The sequence below is a fragment of the Centruroides sculpturatus genome, unplaced genomic scaffold (genome assembly GCF_000671375.1).
Source record: "Centruroides sculpturatus isolate CEXI.00-Female unplaced genomic scaffold, Cexi_2.0 scaffold6, whole genome shotgun sequence".
Classification (NCBI taxonomy): Eukaryota; Metazoa; Arthropoda; class Arachnida; order Scorpiones; family Buthidae; genus Centruroides; species Centruroides sculpturatus.
In genome coordinates, this window is record NW_019384869.1 from 1,544,189 (window position 1) to 1,565,108 (window position 20,920).

General features: G+C 33.2%; 2 protein-coding genes across 3 annotated transcripts in view; both read left to right on the plus strand.

Annotated features, from left to right (window-relative positions):
• LOC111630816 (sodium channel protein para-like) overlaps positions 1–20,480 on the plus strand; it is an 82,552-nt gene extending 62,072 nt beyond the window's left edge. The window contains exon 7 of one of the 2 annotated variants that reach the window (XM_023374973.1): positions 20,251–20,480. In XM_023374973.1, coding sequence (XP_023230741.1) covers positions 20,251–20,324 — 74 coding nt within the window. In that variant the 3' untranslated portion in view covers positions 20,325–20,480. Of the gene's footprint in view, positions 1–12,426; positions 12,797–20,250 lie in introns of those variants that run through there. The other variant, XM_023374974.1, reaches the window with a different exon arrangement.
• Positions 5,528–6,666, plus strand: LOC111630817. Its single transcript, XM_023374975.1, has one exon. The coding sequence runs from the start codon at positions 5,543–5,545 to the stop codon at positions 6,302–6,304; it is 762 nt and encodes a 253-aa protein (XP_023230743.1). The 5' UTR covers positions 5,528–5,542; the 3' UTR covers positions 6,305–6,666.
• Positions 20,481–20,920: the final 440 nt, after the last annotated feature.

Here is a 20,920-nt window from a genome sequence, read left to right on the forward strand (position 1 = left end):
GTGCTTAGCACCATATAAGGAAATTTATAAAGACCTTTTAACTAGAAGCAAGCAATCTAAAATTACATACATTTTGCAAAAGGCAAAGCATGGATGTGAAGATAATGTGGATAAATGGTCAGAGGATAAGGATAACTTGCCAAAAAGAAAACGCTCTCGGTTAATTAATAGTGTTTTTAGTGATGATGAAGAAAACATTGTTTAATTTATATTAATATGTATCACTTAAAAAATTTTAATGAAGATATTTATCTTAATTATGAAAATATACTAGCATGTTTTTTAATTTTTGGAACCTAACCCTCCTTTTCGTATTAGTTCTTTGTTTCGTATAACACGGCAATTTTTTGGAATGTAACTACCGTGTTATACGGGGGTTACCCGTATTTAATTTTCAGAATTCTGTTTGAATGTTCAACATTAAGTTTAATCTGTTTTGTTTTGTTTGGTGGTGTAAAATTTTTATACAGTGACTCAAAAAGTCTGCATACACAGTTAAAAATTTTTTAAATATTCCAGAAGACCTTGATATTATTTGTTACTTTATAATTTTTTGTGTTTTATAAATTGCTTAATATATTGCTTATGAACATATAAACATTTTTTAAACAATGAGCGTTGCCTATAAACATAATAAAATATAAAACAAACTAAATGTATGTCAAAAAGTCTACATAGAAGTAGATTCTTTTTTAAACTAGCACCATAAAATACCTCTGAAAGTTTGGATTTATCCATTACTAACTGTTATGCATTATAAAAATTAGGCCAGTTTTGTGACTGTTTTTTGTTCTTGTTAAATTTACTATATCATGTAAAGAAAATATTCATAGTCTGATATCTGTATGTGAATTGTCACTAAATATGCATCAATTAATAATTAAACTTCGTAATGAAGGAAAAACACTTTGTGAGATAGGAAACATTATTGGAAAAGCTCATTTCAGCATTCAGAGGGTAATTGGTAACTTTAAAGCAACAAGCAATGTATTCTGAAAGTCTAGATCAGTGTTTCTCAATGGGGGCGCTATCACCCCCATGTGGGCATTTTTCCATATTGAGGGGGCGATTAGTAACAATTTATATTTTGGGGGCGAAAAACAATTTTCTGGACGATATAGTAAAACATTATATTAAGAATAATTAGATATTTTATTCGTTATGTCGTACAATAATTAAACAAATAACATTATACTAGTCACTAGTCTATTTGATGCGGTACAAATTTGGTGTTAGCCTAGTCCCTCGGCATTGGAATTTTGTAGTAAAGGGGCGATACTACGTAATGGTTTTATTGAAGGGGGCGATACTACGTCAACGTAGTATCGCCCCCTTCAATAAAACCATTCGTTAGAGCGACGATTCGTTAGAGGTTGAGAAACACTGGTCTAGATCATGATTACTGAAATATTTACACCTCGAGAAGAACAAAAATTATGAGAAAGTAAAAACAAATTCAAAAAGTAAATAGCAGTAGAAATGGTCTTAAAATGGTACATCTGAAAATAAAGAGGTTAGTATAGAAACAATACTCAATGTTTTAAGAAGGGCTAATTATTATGGATGCATTGTCAGACTGAAACCATTTATTTATAAAATCAATAGAAAGAATCTTCAAAATTTGCATGACCAAGTGGGAAAATCAGAAGACTTTTGGAAGTCCATGTTATTTTGTGATGAAAGTAAATTTAATATATTTGGCTATGGTAAAAGAGAATGTGTGATGAAAGCCCAACATAGAATTTCAAGCAAAGAATACAAGTGCCACTGTTAAATGTGGGGGTGTGTAGCAGTAGGTGAAGTTGAAACATTAAAATTCATCAATAGTACAATGAACAGATATGATTATTTAAATACAGTAGAGTGTCGTTTATCCAAAAGTTGATCAACCAAAACGTCGGTTAACCGAAAGAGTTCCAGTCGGACTGTGTTGTACTGAATCGAACATGTTTGATACTAGATTAACTTATAAAGTATATATATTTTTTGTTTTTATATTTTTCAATATATTTATTTTGTTTGTAAAAAATAAAGAAATAATTTTTAACAATACAATAGCCACGATTATTATTTTAAAAAATTTATGTTAGGCTTAACATCGACGAAAATTCAGCACGAAGTGACATGAAACGGAGAAAAATTTCAACATGGGATAGGTTAATATGTTTTTTCATACATAATCGGTTATCCGAAAAATAAATTATCCGAACAACCCCAGTCCCCAATTGATTTGGATAAATGATGCTCTACTGTAGTTTAAAAAGTAGTGTAGGATTAGAGAATAACTTCATATTTCAATAGGAAATGATCACAAGCATTTTCCACATCATTTTGTCGACATCTGAGTTGCTATAATTTTCCTGCCAAATAATGTGTTTAATTTCTAAGTCGATAGGGATCAACCCTGACATTACCAAAAGGGTACTAGTGGGTGCAGTTCTATAAGCCTTACAAATGTGGAGAGCTGCAATCCTTTGAACAGATAAAGGTTTTTTATAGTTATGGACTTTGGTGGCCATGTGGCCCCAGACCTGAATGGCATAGAGAAGTGCTGACTGAATTGCACCCCTGTAAATAAGCTTAGTAGCATTAGGGCCAATGCCCCATGTGTTCCTAGCAATACTAATGAGGGCATTGGCCATCTGTTTAGCTTTGTCCGTGATGTATTTGATGTGGGGTGTGAAGTTTAGTCTCGTCAACACCTAAATATTTAATTTCCATTGTTTGCTTTATTCTGCGAGCACCTATTTGAAGGGAAAGCTTGATGAATGGCACATTCCTATCAACTATCATGCTTTTGCATTTGTCTGTGTTAATGGGTTGCCTATGATTAATACTCCACTGATGAATGTTATTGAGAATGTCATTGCATATGTCCTGTAAGCGCTTACTGTTCCTATCTGAAGCTAGGATAATTGTGTTGTCTGCATAACCCTGTACGCAGCAGCCAGGGGCAGGGTGTCATTTAAGTGCAGAATAGAGTTATAGGCTATGTCCCAGGGACCAGGACCAGACCTAGATCTCTGAGGACAGCCCTGAATGATGAGTATGATTATATTATTTTGTCTTTACAAACTTCTGCACTTATAGGATTGAAGAAGTTTGTAAAGATTTTGAGGGCAGTTACGAGCGTGTAATGTGTGTAAGATAGAAGGCCTCCAGGTGTGATCGAAGGCACCTCTAAAGTCAATAGTAATTATTGCCATATGCTGATTATTATGTTTAGCCTGGTGGATGTAATTAACAACCTGGTTGATGGCATCTACAGTACCTTTGTTTTTAGAGAAGCCAAACTGATTCTGATGCAGGGCTCTACACTTGCATAGATGCCAAGTGATCTTATTAATCATTAGACCATCTAACACTTTTCCCAGAGTTGGGAGAAGGCAGATCTGTCTGTATTTTTTGTAAATGTTAATGCTGGTGGGTTTGGGAATCAATTTAACACTAGCCTTTTTCCACTGAGTAGGAAAAAGGCCAGTGTTCAAGAGTGTTCAAGCATATATTAAAGAGAATAACCAACGCTGTAGGATTGGCATCAAATGTGTGTTTAATCATTCTAGTGGTTATGCTGTCAAGGCCTGGGGCTTTGCTATTGGTGAGTGAATGGATGGCATTTGAAACTTCAATGTAGGTGAAGTTATGGTCATTGTCTGTGTTAGGCGGAGTGAGTGTAGAACTTCTGATGACCGCTTGTGTACTGTCATCCTGCTGTGGATCATCTGAAGGGTAAAGACTAATGAGAAAGTGCGTGATAGTTTCCCACTCGCCATTATGGGGTGGTGAGTGACAAGACGAACGTGGTAAAATCTTTGAGGAGTTTCTAGCCACAAATGGACTAGTCCTTCTAAATAATCCCCTATCCCCACCAACTTATGTCTCCAGGCACGGTGAAACTTGGATTGACGTTACAGCCTGTAGTCCTGACTGCACTGATGAGATAATAAACTGGAGAGTGCACAGTGAAAGCAGTTTAAGTGACCACTCATACATATCATTCAGTTTAACAAGCACCCACAGTAATAGTTCACTGCACTCTACTAACACATTGAAATGGAGGTTTAACTTGGCCATTGCCGACTGGGACGGCATGAAACATTATCTTATTAATAACCTAAAAGAGTACAATCAAAACTGCAATGACAATGCTCATCAAATCCTCGATCACAACATTTCTACAATTGAAAACGCCTGCTGTAGATATATCCCCAAGACTTCACCAAGGCGCAGATCTGTTCCTTGGTGGAACACTACACTAACCGATCTACGAAGAAAAAACAATACATTAAGAAGAAAATATCAAACCTGCCGCTCCGAACCAAACCGCTCCAACTTTAAACAACAATATCTGACTCATCAAACCCTATATAAGCAGGAAATAAAAAAGGCTAAAATTAACTCATGGCGGCAGTTTTGTACAGCAGCTTCTGAGAATCCTTGGGGCTACCTAACTAGGCTTTGTACTGACAAGCTCAGGAAAACCCAAATACTCACCAATGAAGATACACAACAACCTGGTAACAATTTTCTAGATGTCTTGAACCGTCAAATGGACAAATTCTGCATTAATGACGATGTTGAGAATGACACCACATGGCAGAAAACTATACGCTGTGCTACTGTAACCGCTATGGTTTCGAATAACTCTCCACCGTTTAGCTATCATGAAATCAATAATGTCTTTGTTGAACTGAAAGAAAATAAATCCCCAGGTATTGATGGCATTGATGCAAAAATTGCTAAACACATCTGGAGACTTATCCCTGATCATCTTACTGAATTATACAACACTTGTCTGCACAAGGGTGTCTTCCCCACTAGATGGAAGATTTCCAAGATTGTCCCTGTGCCTAAACCTGGTAGGCCAGAGGAGCCAAGACCCATCTCTTTGCTTCCAACCTTAGGCAAAGTTTTAGAGAGACTCCTTACCAATCGCCTCAGCTGGCACATTGAGAAACACTCGTTTCTGAACAAGGCACAATATGGCTTTAGACCGCAACTTTCAACCAACAATGCCATCAATCATGCGGTTCTAAATATCAAGACCCTACTGGAAATTCACAAGTACGTTTTGGCCATCAGCCTTGATATATCCAAGGCGTTTGATAGTGTCTGGTGGTCACTCGTCTTGCATCAGCTCAAAACCACTGCCTGCCCAGCTGATATTTTTCATCTCTTACAGAATTACCTTACAGACCGCAAGGCCCTCCTACAATATGGAATGCACATTATTGAACGCAGGATAGTTAGAGGCTGCCCACAGGGGTCGGTTTGCGGACCACTCCTATGGAATATAACTTTCAACACCTTCCTAAACGAAAATTTCGGTCAAGATAGTACTACAGCCTACGCAGATGATGTCTTGATCCTTATAGGGGGTAGATCCCGAGCTGTACTTGAAAAAAGAGGCAATAAAATACTAGATAAAATACATCACTGGGGCATTGAACATAAGCTTGATTTCAACCCAAACAAAACCGTGGGCATCGTTTTTAATAAGCCTGGCAAACCCAATTTATACCTGCGAACTCCCACCATCAAAATGAATAATCAGTCTATTAAAATTAAAAAATCAATCAAATACCTTGGTATCTGGTTTGACTTTCGGCTCTCATGGGATGAACATATTAAGTACATTGCCAAGCGTACAAGCCTAATCTTCCATGCATTCTCCCAAATTGCCAAGAAAACATGGGGTCTCAATACTGATGCAATCAGTATAATTTACGATCATATTTATATACCCATTGTCACCTATGCGTGTTGTAGCTGGGGTGCAGCTGTGAACAAGGTTCACCTTCACAGGAAACTTATTTCTTCACAGCGTAAGGCACTTCTCCTTATCACGAAGGCATACAGAACTGCCCCAAACAGCAGCCTTCAGGTTATAGCACGTAAGCCTCCTATCACAGAGGTCATTAAATTGGAATGCAATCTGTGGAACTTGAGATTGGGTACTGATATCATCACATCTACACATCACTTCCAGGCCAACAAATATGAACACCCAAGCCCTTCTAATGATAGCATACCACCTTACATTACCAACTACATTGGCACCACCTCTTTTCCTCATCCGAACCTTGAGATCTATACCGACGGATCTGGACTGAATGATGGCGTCGGCTGCGCCTTTGTCACCTACCAGAGTGAGACTGAAATATACAGTCAAATGAACAGGTTAGACTGTGTTTGCTCTGTCCTTCAAGCAGAGCTGATGGCAATTAACTTGGCGATCAGTTGGACTGAGGAAAATTACAACCATAATAACATCCACATCATTAGTGACTCTGCATCCACTTGATACAGGGTAATAAACCCCACCCAATTGCAACTGCTATTAGGAACACTATTTTCAACTCCAGTAACAAGTACAATATTACCTGGACTCGTGCACATCATGGAACAACTGGAAATGAGCGTGCTGACCAGCTCGCTAAAGAAGCCGCTAGCAACAATAATCTTGAAATCATTTATGACAAAATTAGTCACCATGGCGTGAGGAAACGCATGTTCCAAGACCTTCTTAATCGGTGGCAAACAACTTGGAGTCAAAAGCACAACAACACCGCTTTCAAGTACATTCCCAACATTATTGACTATTACAGCTACCATTGGGTTACTCCTAACCACCAGCTTACTCAGTTTATCACCGACCACGACAAATTCTCCAGGTATTTGCACAGGTTCACCAACAAAAATTCACCACTTTGTGCTATCTGCTGCAAACCAGATAACTCAGACCACTATCTCTTCGACTGCATCTCTTTGGAGGCAGAGCATCTGGCCATCGAACTCGCTGCTAGAAGTAGGAACATCCACTGGCCATGTGAACACAATGATTTACTAAAGAATAAAGAACTGTATGAAGCCTTCAGTAAACTCATTAAAAGACATGAGGCAATTGCTCCTCTTGCTACCAGAGACTAGAAAAGACCTCTCTACACTAGACTATAATTTCTCATGCAACTCTCCAGGTGTTCTCTGTATCAAAGGCGCTTATCGCTGCCATATACTCTCTGTCAATAATTCACGACAATATACTGTATTTAACCACCTTCACACATGTTCCTTGTTCTTTTTATTTTTGTATACACATCAACTGGACCACTTTACATTGTGCAATTCTTCTGCAGCTCCCTGCTGCCTTTCCTTCTTGTATCCATAAGCACATATTATGTTTGTACATATTTTCTATCTTTGCTTTGTCACTACTGCAGTTTAGGTATAATCTTAATCTTAATTAATTATTTAATTTTATCATACTATATTTATTTCATTGTTATTGTCAAAATTTATCATTATGTAATCTATGTAATCTTATTTATCATACATATTATATTTATCTCGGCTATGCTATGCGGAACCGAGAATGTATGTACCACATATGTTTAATAAAGATTGATTGATTGATTGTGTGATAGTTTCCTCTGTGTTGTTTGTGTAGTGACCATCGAGTACTGGATAGTTGAAGTGGTTTGGAGCAATGTTCAAAGACAATGGCATACACCTTCATAATTACCTCATAGAGCATATGTAGGATTTATTAGAATGAATAAAGATAGCCATAATACGGTGGTGGCCCATTGTTTAGGACCAAACATGATTGTGGCAAAAACTATTGATTAAATACAAAAAAAAAAAAAAACTGGAAATAAATAATCAATTATGCAAAAATCAATTGTTTGTATTTGTATAAGACATTTGTAGAACATGAAGTAATTTGCATAATTTGTTGTGGAAAAATTATGAGTTGTTTAGCAATACATCTGGTCATTAGTTTAGGACCAGTCACAATAAATCCTACAAACAAAGTAAGTAAATTCTAGAAACTTATTAAAACATATCAAAACTTAAAATGTAATTGAAGTAATATATATTTTCTGCTTTAAGATGGGCAGGGGAAAGAATTTGAGTCTTTAACTTTGTCAAAAAATTGTAAGTCTTCATAGTAAAAATATCAGCTATGCCAAAATTGCAATAACATTGGGGTGTAGCCAGTGGCATAGCGTGGGTGTCAGCCACCTGAGGCAGAGGAAAATTTTGCCACCCTCTTATTTAGATATCTGAATTTAAAAGACTAAAATTCAGTTTTATCACAGAATAAGTAATGAAAAATTCTGCTCATTTCAATCAGTCTGAATCATAGGTGCGACAAAAACATGAAATGAAATGGTTCAAATTTTTACAAGATATTATTATTATTTATTGTGAAATTTTGCCGCCCACACTACGCTACGCCACTGGGTGCAGCAAAACGTCATATATTTGTGAAGTGAATCTATGGGAAGAAACTGATTGTCTTTTGGATAGGCCTAAACCTGGAAGACTGAGAAAAGCCACCAAATGCACAGATTGTAGAATTCACAGAAAAAAAAATCGCTCACTAACATCAACTGACCTCAAATTTAAAATGATAAAACATGGGATGCCTGAACTTAGTACCTGTACTATTAGGTGTCGATTAAATGGGTGAGTTGCAAGGAAGAAGCCACTCGTATCACTGAAAAATAGACAAGCTCATCTGAAGTTTGCTCGTGAACACTTGACTTGGACAAGTCAAAACTGGCGGAGTGTGCTGTGGTTGGGTGAAATGAAGATAAATCTGTTTGAGAGTGATTGTCGCAAATACATAAGACGACAAAAAGCTGAGGAATTTCGTCCTAATTGTATTCAACCCGCCGTAAAGTTTGGAGGTGGAAATGCATGGTATGGGGATGTTTTTGTTCATATGGAATTGGACCCATTCACCTCATAAATGGGATAATGGACTGATTTCAATATAAACAAATTTTATTTGTGATAAAAAAATTTTGGTTATCCAACAAAATAGTTTTTTTTCCTAAATTTTGTTATTGGTCTTAAACATTTGTCCAGGGACAAATTGAACTTGCTGCACATCATCCATTGCTTGACTAAAAGTAATGTTTTGTTTATGAAATAAAGGTTATAATTTTATCACATGAAAGCAAAGTTAATATTTTTCCTGAATTTTAATTTCATTTTTTTGGTCTTAGATTCCACACAACTTGGTTTTGAAAATAATTGTTAATGATCCTAAACAATTGGCCACCAATGTATTATATCTAAAAATATACTAAAGAATACCTTGCAAGAAAAATGGTATAAAATAGGAGAAGCTACTTCAAAACTAGTTTTATCAGTGAGAAACTAGTTTTGGTTAGAAGTTATCAGACAAAAAGGATTTGCTATAGAATACTAGCATAAATTTGATTAAGTTTTATTTTAAACAGTTTGTATTTGTATACAGAATTTTTCTGTTAAATTTTTGCATCTTGTTAATATTCTTGTTCATTATCTTATGTATTGTGTTAATTTCCTATTACATATGTGGTACAGATGATTACGATAAATATATACACTGTTCTGAAATACACTGTTTTTGCATATTACAGAACATTTGATGACTTTAATAATTGCTGTATGCAGACTTTCTTGAGTCACTGTATTTAGTTTAATTAATAGTTTGTTTATGTCTTTAGAAAAATGTGTGTTTTTTTGAACTCACCAAAATATTGAAGATATGTCTTGATGCTTTCTCTGTAAAAAGTGAAGATCATATGTTTTGGAAATGGTGACTGATAGTATAAACATATAACACCTTCAGTAGATACTTCTCCTCATTGCTTTTTTTAAAACTAATCATAAAGAGCAGACTATTAAAAGTGAAATGAAGCGAGTTGTGATGAATATACATTTACTTATTAGGGAGACTAATCTGATTTTAAGCTTATGAGAAACTGTTGAAGAAATTGCAACATTAATTGGTGTGTTGTATTTTGCCATCTTTGTGGGGAAAAAACAAATGAAAATCTTCTTATAGGCAAGAAATGGCCTCTGAAATCTGGAGCAAAGAGGTGTAATGACAAGTGTGACAGTTTCAGTTGCACTGCAGTACAAGATATTGTACATAAGTATTTTTTCAGAAATAAGCTACCAACATTGACCAAAATACTGAGTAATGTAAATAGTGACATTGATTTGCCAATCATTTCTGAAACAACATCACATAAAGTGTTGAAAGTAATTGGCATTGTTTATGATCATTACAAAAAAGATTCTGCATTGACCAATAAGCATGAAAATATAGCTTGGAAGTACAAATGTCTCAGACAAATTTGACAGTATTGTTCAGAAGGAGGAAAGATATTTTTCCTCCTTCTGAACAATGGATAAATGCTGTTCACACAGTGTTGAGATATGTTGGCAAGATAAAACTGTTGTCTGGTAAGGATGCATTTCGAGGGGCTTGTCATCTGGATTTAAAGTCATGTGGATTTGTACTCACTGTGGAGACAAGGAAGGTTTTGTAGATGGTGCTTCCCTGCTGTTTTAGTTGAAAGATACAGGCAATTACCATCAGTATATTAATGATGTCTATTTTAAAAAATGGTGTTTTGAGTTGCTGCCAAAACTCCCACCATCAATTGTGATCATAATAAACAATGCATTGTATCAGAGTTTAAGATTTTAAAAAATCATGCATGAAAGAAAGATGATGTCAGAAAATGGCTCACAGAGAAGGGCATATGTTGGCAGCCAGAACAACTGAAGTTTTTAGTACAAAGAGAGAAGTGCACATTTTCTATCAAGTAGGTATCATAGCTGCTGTTGCAGGTCTTGAAGTACTTTGATTTCTACCATATCATGCTAAACTAAACTCCATTGAGTTGGTCTGAAATCATATAAAAGGATATGTATTTCAGAATAATACTACATTTAAACTATCCAACATGAAAAAGTTATTTCAAGGGAGTGTAAGTGAACTTACTCTAGAAATGTGGAAATCTTTTGTTATGTATGTTATGTGCAGTGGTGATATTCAGCGGGTTCGCACAGGTTCGGCCAAACCCGTTGTTAACATTTTCAAAGTTTTCCTTGTTAAACACATGTAACATTTCTCAATGGTTTTCTTTAAAAAATATATTAAAATACTGTATACGTATTATACTCTGTAACACTACTAAACTAGAGCCTTCCGATTTGAGCGAAAAAAAATTGTTAAAGAAAAATTTTCTGTTAGCGAACCCTTTGTTAAATATTTCGAATATCATCACTGGTTATGTGTGTATGTCATGTCAAAAAGGAGATGCAATTTTGCAAACTGAAAGTTCTTTGAGAAAGTAGTGATTTATGTTCTCTAATAATTTATTTGGAGTCAGATTCTTACTGTGAAGTGAATGATTTACACACTGTCAGAAAATGAGACCTTTAAAAACTTTTTCAAGACCATCAAGTTCTGGTTAAGAGATGCTTTAAGTCATACATTTAAAACAGCAAAAACTTCTCACTAATTAAACTAATAAATAACAAAACACTAAGGCAAAAGATAACAGCTTTGAATAATCAGTTTTGTTAGACTAGTCTGCTAAACAAAAATAAAAATAGTTCAGCATGAATCAGCTGATTTTGTGGCAAAGGAGTATGCATGCGAGTAAACTGGCTGTTTTCTTTATCCTCAGAGAGAATAGTTGAGAAAAAAATCTTATTTAAAATTCCTAGATATACACAGTAATTATTTCACTTCAACATACACTCAGACTCATTGAATATTATACAACATTGTTACCTTACTGCTGAGTATCATTTTTACTACTTTAACTAACATTTTCAACCTGATCAACAAGCCATCATCAGGTTATTAGCTTACTGGAACATTTACAATTGTTCTATAGTCGAACCAATATGCAATAACAAATTTGAATTTAAAATGGTTTGAACATTTGGTTAAAAATCAAAATATAAAATATAAGTAATATAACTAATCCATTAAATACATAAACTGAACAAATCAAAATAAATAGAGTAGAACAAAATAAAATAAAATACAAATATAATAACAAGATATAAAATTACATCAACCACACGCATCAGATTTTACTAGCCATTATTGATCATATATTTCCATGCTGATAGTAAGCCTGTGGCATCCTTATAGTTTAAACATTTGCCAGTCAGGCTGGATTTATAAATTTCAAACTTTTCCAAACTTAATGCCAGAGTCGGTGAACGCACCAGTGTAACAATTCTGGCCTCAGTCCATTCAACTACCGAACCATCTGTTTGTGCCACTCTGGATAGTGCTGTAGAATAGTCTCCCTTACTTATGTTGTACATGTGCTCCTTAAGCCTTTTGTTGAGGTTTCTGGTGGTGACATCCACATACTCTTTGTTCAAACCTAATTGATCATTTTTATATGGTATCTTGTATATTCCAGATTGTTGTTTCTTCTTGATCATATCCTTGTCATTCCTAAGCAAGTTATAAACCATGGGAGCCCTTTTGTATAGTAATCTTGTGTTCTTGTAATCTGCAATTTCTTTGATAATATTTGACATGTTTCTGTTGTATGTGAACTTAGTCATCTTATTGTTCATATCTTTCTTTGTTTTCTTTTTTGCTAGGATCAGTGTAAGAACTTATTAATCCTTCAACGACTTTTGCTCCAAACCCCAACATCCTAGCCACAGCTCTAATGCTATCTAACTCTTGCAGCCTGTCGCATACGTTGGAACAATAAAGGAATTCCCTTCTAACTAGAGCTCTAAATGCTGAAAGCTTATAGGTATGTGGATCATTGGAGGTTGAAGGAATGTATAACTGGTCGTGAATGGGCTTGATGTATACCTTCGTGTTTAAGGAACTGTTCTTGAATGAAATGCCAATGTCTATAAAATGCACTTCCGTAGTACTAATTTGCTTCAATTTAAGTTTTAAACCATCTTTGTTGGAATTTATTTCATTCAAAAATTGCTGTATTCTTGTATCATTCCTCCAAAAAGTGAACACATCATCCACATATCTTTTGTATAAGATAGATATATAATTTTAGGGGGGACATAATCTTACACAAAAGATATGTGGATGATGTGTTCGTTTTATGGAGGAATGACACAAGAATACACCTTACTGAAAAATGGCTGTTTGCAGCCCTGCCATGAAAGTCAACACATGAGAGTGCAGGATTTCTTGAATGTTCTGCTATGTTGTCAATGTTTGTCGTATCATTACTATGCATTCCTAGGCATTCCTAGTAGTGGCAGTTAGGGTGCCATTTCATGATAAATTTAATTTTTAGAAATAAATTAATTTTTAATTTAAATTTAGAATATTCTGGAAGAAAAGATTAGTGCAGAGTGCAATTTGTATCTTGAACTTCTAATTGTGAGTTGCCAGTTTATCATGAGATGGTAGCCTAATCCTCTACCTCTGGCAAAATCACTTTATATCTAATTATTCAATTAGTTTATATAGCTTGAAAATAATCTGGTGGAGTGTTTGGCAGCAATATACAAAGTTGAAAAAGTAGAAAATTACAACAAATTTAGAATACATTATTTTAAAGTGTAATTCATTATAAAATAAACTTTACAAACTTAGGAAAAATTGATTTAAATAGAAAGTGAGCAATTATTTTTTTATGACATTGTCATAATGCCAAGGCTGCAATTTTTAATCATATTTTTAATTTATTTAATTTAAAATTTGTGCTCTCCACCTCAAATTAGTAGTGGCTTGCCCCTGTACATCATACTTTTCCTTTAACAATACAGTTGTGCCAGTCATCTATGTAACACCTTTCAGGGAAAAATTTTTTAATTGAAATAACATGACTTTTGGTTTGCATCAAAAGTTCATATATAGTTAATTCAGCCTCCTGCTTCTAAGGTTTCCATATCTGGTCTTGTCTTTTGTCTACCTAACTCCATTCTCAAGATTATGGAAAGATGGATGGACAATGGACGATGGACAGATAAGAGTGGGAATTTATAGGTCTACAATTTTCTTCAAATTGCAGTCCGACAATAAACAACGTACAATTACAAAAATCACAACTTGAAAATGTAAAGGTTTAAGCATTATATACATTATTCAATATTTATTTTTACTTTTTAAAAAGTAAAAAAAAGTAAAAATAGTAAAAAGTAAAAATAAATATTGAATAATGTATATAATGCTCTGACTCTTAATGCATTTTTTTCTCGTTATGGAATTTTGTATAATATTTTTCATACTGTGGAAATGTTTTCTGCATTTTTATTGTTTTTTGCACTTACCTATTTTGGATGGTTTGTAGATTTCTAGTTGCTGAAAACTTTTTAATTCAGAGAGGCTGTGTCAAATCAGTTGCTTGTAAATCAGCTTGGATCTCCTGTTTTTATTTTGTTTAAATCTCTTAAATACTTTCTCACCATTTCCAATTAAGATGGACTTTGGTTGCAATGCCACATAAATGCAGATTTATCAGTATTATATATCTGAGATGATAAGTCATAATCCTTTGTTAACTTCTCAAACACTGAATTTTATTCTACAACAATATGATGGGCAGATTTGTTTTCCACAGATATTTAGTTTTTGAATACTGTTTCATTGTTTTAATCTTTGAAGCCAACCATCAGAAATAAAACATGTCTCAACAATGTTCATTTTTGCATAAAATTATTTTGCATTAAACTTTTTGTATAAGGTCGAATTTAATTCAGCAATTTTTGATTGTTCTTAACATACCCTTGCCTATGTATGTTCAGTAGATGCTTTGCTTTCAGCTACAAATGACAATGGCTTTTCATTGTTCTTTTTTATGTTATAGATTGTCAATGACTCAATGTTAAAATTTTTTTGTAATTTCCTGCTAACTTGCATTTAGTTTGTAGAAATGGTAAGAATTAAATGGTAAACAACTTACTGTTTTGTTAATAGCCAATTTGGAACCTAGAGTTAATAAAAATACTAGACTTAAGGATAGAATTATGATATTAAGGAAACTAGCTAGTGTTCTTTCCAAGAAATAACTTGGATATGAGTGTGTGTTTACTAAAGTGCATAAGGGTCAATCTGGTTTGTAAGCTTATACTTCAAAAAATAATCTAGGAAAGGCTATCTCTCTCCTTCTCAGCAATGTTAATTCAGGTGTGTTCATATATTATAACTAGGAAAGGCTATATTAACTTGGGGATGTAAAGGGCTAGAAAGTGTAGATACCATTCCACGAAGAGTGATGATCCTCCTTGTTTTTTATGAGACTATCACCTCATAACATATCTCTTTTAGTTATTCAATGATTTCTACTTTCTATATTATATTAAGTTCTACACATTTTTTCCTTATATCTTTGTTACTGTTTTCACTTACATTCTTTTACCTTTGCATGAACAAATTGTGTATTCCGTTTCATAATTTGTTCATTGTATTTTAAATTACTTTTATTTTGTAACTTCATTGATATCTATGTGGGAACAGGCTCAAATAGTTTACCTTCAGTTGAGAAATGTCCCTGTGAATTGTAGAAGCTTTTGTAGTAGCAACCACTAACAATCTTGTGAACTGGAAATTGCAGGGCTTGACTTTTCCAGAAAGAGGTTTGGATACAAATAATGTTTTGGGGTTCCAAAATAATTTTAACAATAAAAAAACCTGGAATATTTTTATTAAAAATAACAAATAAAATAAAATAAAAAATAAATGAAGTTTATTCCAGGAGACTCATTACTTTTGTAAAATTTATAGTTAATATTTCCAATATTACAGCTGAGTTTGTCTATCGTAAAAGCCTCTTTATTGAAATTTATTTTTTCCCCTGCATTTTCAGTCTAAATTCAATGTATTTTCCATGTTTATCTCAAATAATTTTTTCCCAAAAACCTCTGTATCTCAAATTATGGATTGAAGTGTCAATTACAGATTCAAAGCTTGGCAACTACAACTTGATAGCATAAATTGTAATTGAGAAACATCTCTTGCAATACAGTACATAGTTGCAATTAATGCTGTTTTTCTCTGATTGTATCGATATTGTCGTAAGCTGAAACTAGACAGTAACTAGAGACACACAAAATACCTTATGTACTTTTCCAGCAAATTACTCTTTAATCAAACTAATGTTTTTGGCTTTATTATCAGGTTTTTTGAAATGGGATTCAATTTGGAACAACATTTAAAAATTTTTAATTTTAGATTTTAAAAAAATATAAATGGGGTTATTAATTAAGTTACAAATAAAATAAAGTATAAATTTAAAAAATTGTGCTAAAATATACTAAATATAAAAAATATACTAAAAGTTGTGCAATTAAGAATAAAAGTAAATAAAACAAAATCATTTGAAGTGCTACAATGATTTTATGTTTTGCACTGTGTTACAATTTTTGCTGCCCTTCGTGTCTAAGGGGTTATCAAATAGCGATCTCCACACATTGATTTACAGTCTCTGCTGTTAATGCAATGTTCTCTTAATGTAGATTTAAATATTTCCAATATTTCTTCTTTTTGTTTGCATTTGTCATATACTAGTTTTATAAGTAGGCCCTGCTGAAATCTGACACCCTGGTTTGGCTGCATAGTGGGCAAGAGTGGTTTTTAAATTATTTTTGTGGATATCATATTTATGCTCATTGATTCTGCATGTTAATAATCTATTAGTTGAGCAGATGTATTTTAGATGTCTATCAAATCTAACATCATATGTAGGGATGGAGTACACCTCGGGCTTTATTTGGGTCAACATAATCCTAGACATTACTTAGTAATCTGTATACCGTTGACCCCATTTGTATGCTATATGAGCTCCTGTATAATTAGTGTGAGATTATATATCTCCTATAAAAAAGGTTACGAGATGAAGATCTCGTAGATCTTCATCTACACCGCTTACGGGCTCCGATCGCGAGATCGGCTCTCGTAACCTTTTTTATAGGAGGGCGAGAAAAATGTTTAAAAACAATCTAGAGGGTGAATTCTAGATCTTGTCAGGTCCCGACACCAGTTTGTCAATTATTCAATCCGCAGACAAACACGCGTGTGATTACTTTATAGATCTGATTCAGAGACTCTAAAAGAGACATTCTTTAACAAATAAACAAGAATAAATTTAATTAAACATAAACCAATAAAAATAGTACAAATATATGGTAGTAAGAGACAATGACTACAAATGACAATCTATATGTCGAGAGAGATATGGACTTATACTTAACTGATATGCGATCGAGAGAGAGAGCTTACAAAATCGTTATTAAACATACAACCTGGTTTAGTTGTCTTTTGTCTTCTTCATCGGTTGGCAAAGGCACTTCGTTTATATAGTTCTCAAACTTCATTCCATGAGAGATCGATATGTGCACAACATTAAAGTATATCTTCTAAGTGCTAACTCTGGATTTATTCTATGTGACTCGTCTAAGGGCGTTGGCCATCAGGAGAAATATGTATGGAGTCCTGCCTCTTCCAGGTCTGTTGATGAACTCCCCGAATTCTGATAAATTTCCCCTATATCTGTCAATCGGCGACCAATCATCATACAAAGATTCCTCTGTGGGAACGGACGGAAAGGAGAATATTTGAGGGGTAAGCATTTCCCATCAAAGCGAGATTTTTCGCAGATAAAGGGAAAACAGAGGATGTTGTAACTTCCCTAGAAGGAAGTAGCATCTGTTATCTATTTTTACCACTCTAAAACGATATTTTTCTCACCCAAAACAAAAGAATATTTTATAACAATATTTTACATTATTAAATAATTATTAATTTTAGACCCAGGGGCTATTCAGATCTCACATTAGCAATTAATGTATAGAGGAAAACATGGTATTATGGAACACTGTGGATATTATGGAACCACTCCATTTCAAACTGATAATAAAGGCTAACTGTAGCGGATTGTGTCTGAACTGTACTAGGCAGACATCCATAGCAAGGGGAAAACCCGCTTCACTTCAGTTAAATGGTTGTCCGTAGTGAATCAGCAAATTTGTGTTTTTCAAAATTTTAAAGTTTTTAATGATAAGTGAATTTAATTATTTCTAAATTATAAATCGTGTAGTTGTAGGTTTGCTGGTGCACATATTCCGTTTCAGAGACTTAGGAATACATATTAATCTGTACGATGTTCACGTTTTTTAAAATTTGGTCTTTACAGACATAAGTTAATTCAAGATGGTGATGCCATTGGTGCTTTTAATATGGAACCCAACTCTTTTGAACAACTTCTTTGCAAGCAGACATTTGTCCGGAGCAATTTGTGAAAAAGACATTAGGTAGAAAGCCAATTCTTTCCGAGAATATCAAAAAAGAGCTGCTGGAATATATATTGTCGATGGAGTTCATATTTTTCTATTATAAAAGCATTTTTTCGATAAAATACATTACAGTAAATAATTTTGTAATTATTTAACATTCTTTGTACTTTCCTATTTCTTTTTGGATACATTAAAGCATTTTTTGAAAACATACGGTAAGGTTCCATATTACCACTCGGTTTTCTCTAAGCCTACTTTCTGACTTTTTGTACAAAAGCCTTCAAAAACCATACTTATAGTTACACTAGCGAAAAATCCAATTAGGAACATCTAGTTTAACAGTTACCGGTACTTTTCGCACAAAAAATGTGGGTGTAGTTATGATACCTTGTTTACAATTCACTATAATGAAAATGGGGTTCCATAATACCACCTTCTCCTCTATACAGGTTTAGCCTACTATTGTATTCTAATACTATGTATTTACTTTCCTGTGCTTGTGGTTGTGCTGTTATAATTTTGTCCAGATTGTGTGCTATGTTGCAAATAAGTTTTTTACTGTACCTGTGTTTGATTGCAAAATTTTCTACATGTTCTAGCTCTTTTAAGGTGTAATTAACTCTGGAGCAGTGTGTATACACTCATTTTACTAATGCTCTTTGCAATGTTTGTTATATATAAACTAAGAACCATGGAGGCATTTGAAATATTTACTGCAAGCAGCTTAAAGGAAGCTGCATTAACAGTAAAGAATCTATATCCATATCCAAGGCATGACAATCTATATTAGATAACCCCTTAAAGAAGGTAGTGATAACCAATAACACACACAATAATAGCAATTTACATCTCACCAAATAATTTAAATGTTTAGTTTTTCAATTATATTATTTATTAGAGGCATTTTAATATTTTTATTCATGATTATTCATTTAATTTGTTAAAACTATGTTAATCTTTACATAAATATAGTATATTTTAATTCAAAGACAATTATGTCAAAGAAAAAGTGTTATTCCAAACTCCAAACATGCTATAGATGCTCAACAGAATTTTGCTTAATGCAGGCCACTGAAGGTAGCTGAAAATGTTTGTTTTTAATCAGTGAATGATGGAAAGTGAGAGGAAGGTGTGAATTTTAGTATTTAACATATACCTTCTTTAAAGTTATCTTTTAAACACAGATAACCCATTGGTTATCTGCCTGAAATTATAGTATATAGTAAAATCATATCTTCTTATTGAATAATTATAAATTTATGTTTGGTATAATTTTTTTTATATTCAATGGATCAAATATAAGCTGCAACTGTGGATATTCAAAATTCACACAAAAACCTATGTTAGCGTCAAAATGACATATATTTTTGGCTTTTTTTTTTTTTTAAAGACCATCTTCAGGTAAGATACAGAAGCAATCAAAATGCTATTTCAAAGCATTTATGTTATATTCTATTGTTTAATTTTGATTAAATCTGTATTTTACCTGAAGATGATCTTTAATTACAAATGTTTGTCTTTTTTAAATTGTTTTGCTACTAAAACAGGTTTTTGTATGAATTTCAAATATTGTATATCTATGCAGATAAGACAATAGTTGAATCATAAAAAAAGACCCCCAAAATCTAAGGTTGTCTTATAGGACAGATACAAAAAAAATTAGATTGAAATTTATATAAATTAAAATCATTATAATAAAAACGGAAAAACCGTAATATTTACTAGTAGAGAGTAGGGTGTCAACAAAATAGAATAGCCCATACAACATTTTTGTGAATAGTCCAGGTCATTACCCGAAGAATGGCTGAATCAGTGTGAATGTTTGCAACAATCGCAAGGCAGTGCTGTCAGATGCAAGAAAATAAAATTTGAAGTTCTTTCAAAAAATTACGAATAGGACATAATTCCGTATACGCTATACAATGTTATTATTCAGATGATGATAGCTGATCTAAACTAAATTCAAAGACTGTTGATAGTTTGGGGGCTGTCTTATATGCTAAAACTATAAAACTTTGACGAAAATTTATACCTTGTCTTATCTGAAGGTTGTCTTATCTGTGCAGATATATGGTACATTCAATGGATTTCTAAGGATTACACTTTTATTATTTTTGTTTTATATTGTTTATATTGCATATGTTGTTTATATTTATTATTTGTAAATGTATATTAATTTTACTCATTAATAATGCAAATTATCTTTTCTAGCTAATTGGCTTGAGGATCCTAAAGGTGGTTATTTAATATGTGGAAATTCATCAGGAGCTAGGTTTGTGATTTGAATTTATTTAAGATTTTATGCAATTCATGATTTTAAAATTGTAAGAAAGTTTAAGTTATATATTTGATATGTATGGAAACTATATGTGTGTATGTATGTAGCATTTTTACTGAAATAATTGTATTATGAATTTCACATTTGTACATCTGTCTTTTATGTAAAAAATTTAATAACATGAATTATTTAAAAAAATATTTCCTCAAAAATTGATGAAACTTCATGGGTTAATTCTACAGAAATAACCACTGTTTTTTTGCCTGGACCACATTTAATCAGAGACAAAAGCTTATCTTTGTATTTTTTATTTACTTATTTACTATGCATTTTGGGTGCAATATTTTCGTGTAACTTGCACTCTCTTCAGGTTTTTTACATTTCTGTTTTAAGTTTAAACCTACATCTGCCCCCCCTGGGGGCAGATGTAGTAAATGCATAGTAAATAAGTAAATAAAAAATACAAAGATAAGCTTTTGTCTCTGATTAAATGCGGTCCAGGCAAAAAAACAGTGGTTATTTCTGTAGAATTAACCCATGAAGTTTCATCAATTTTTGAGGAAATATTTTTTTGAAAAATCGATTTTTAAAAGGAATATAAAG

Excerpts from the sequence above, each read along its gene's own strand:
- LOC111630817 (XM_023374975.1), top strand. The coding sequence starts at position 5,543 with ATGAATAATCAGTCTATTAAAATTAAAAAATCAATCAAATACCTTGGT.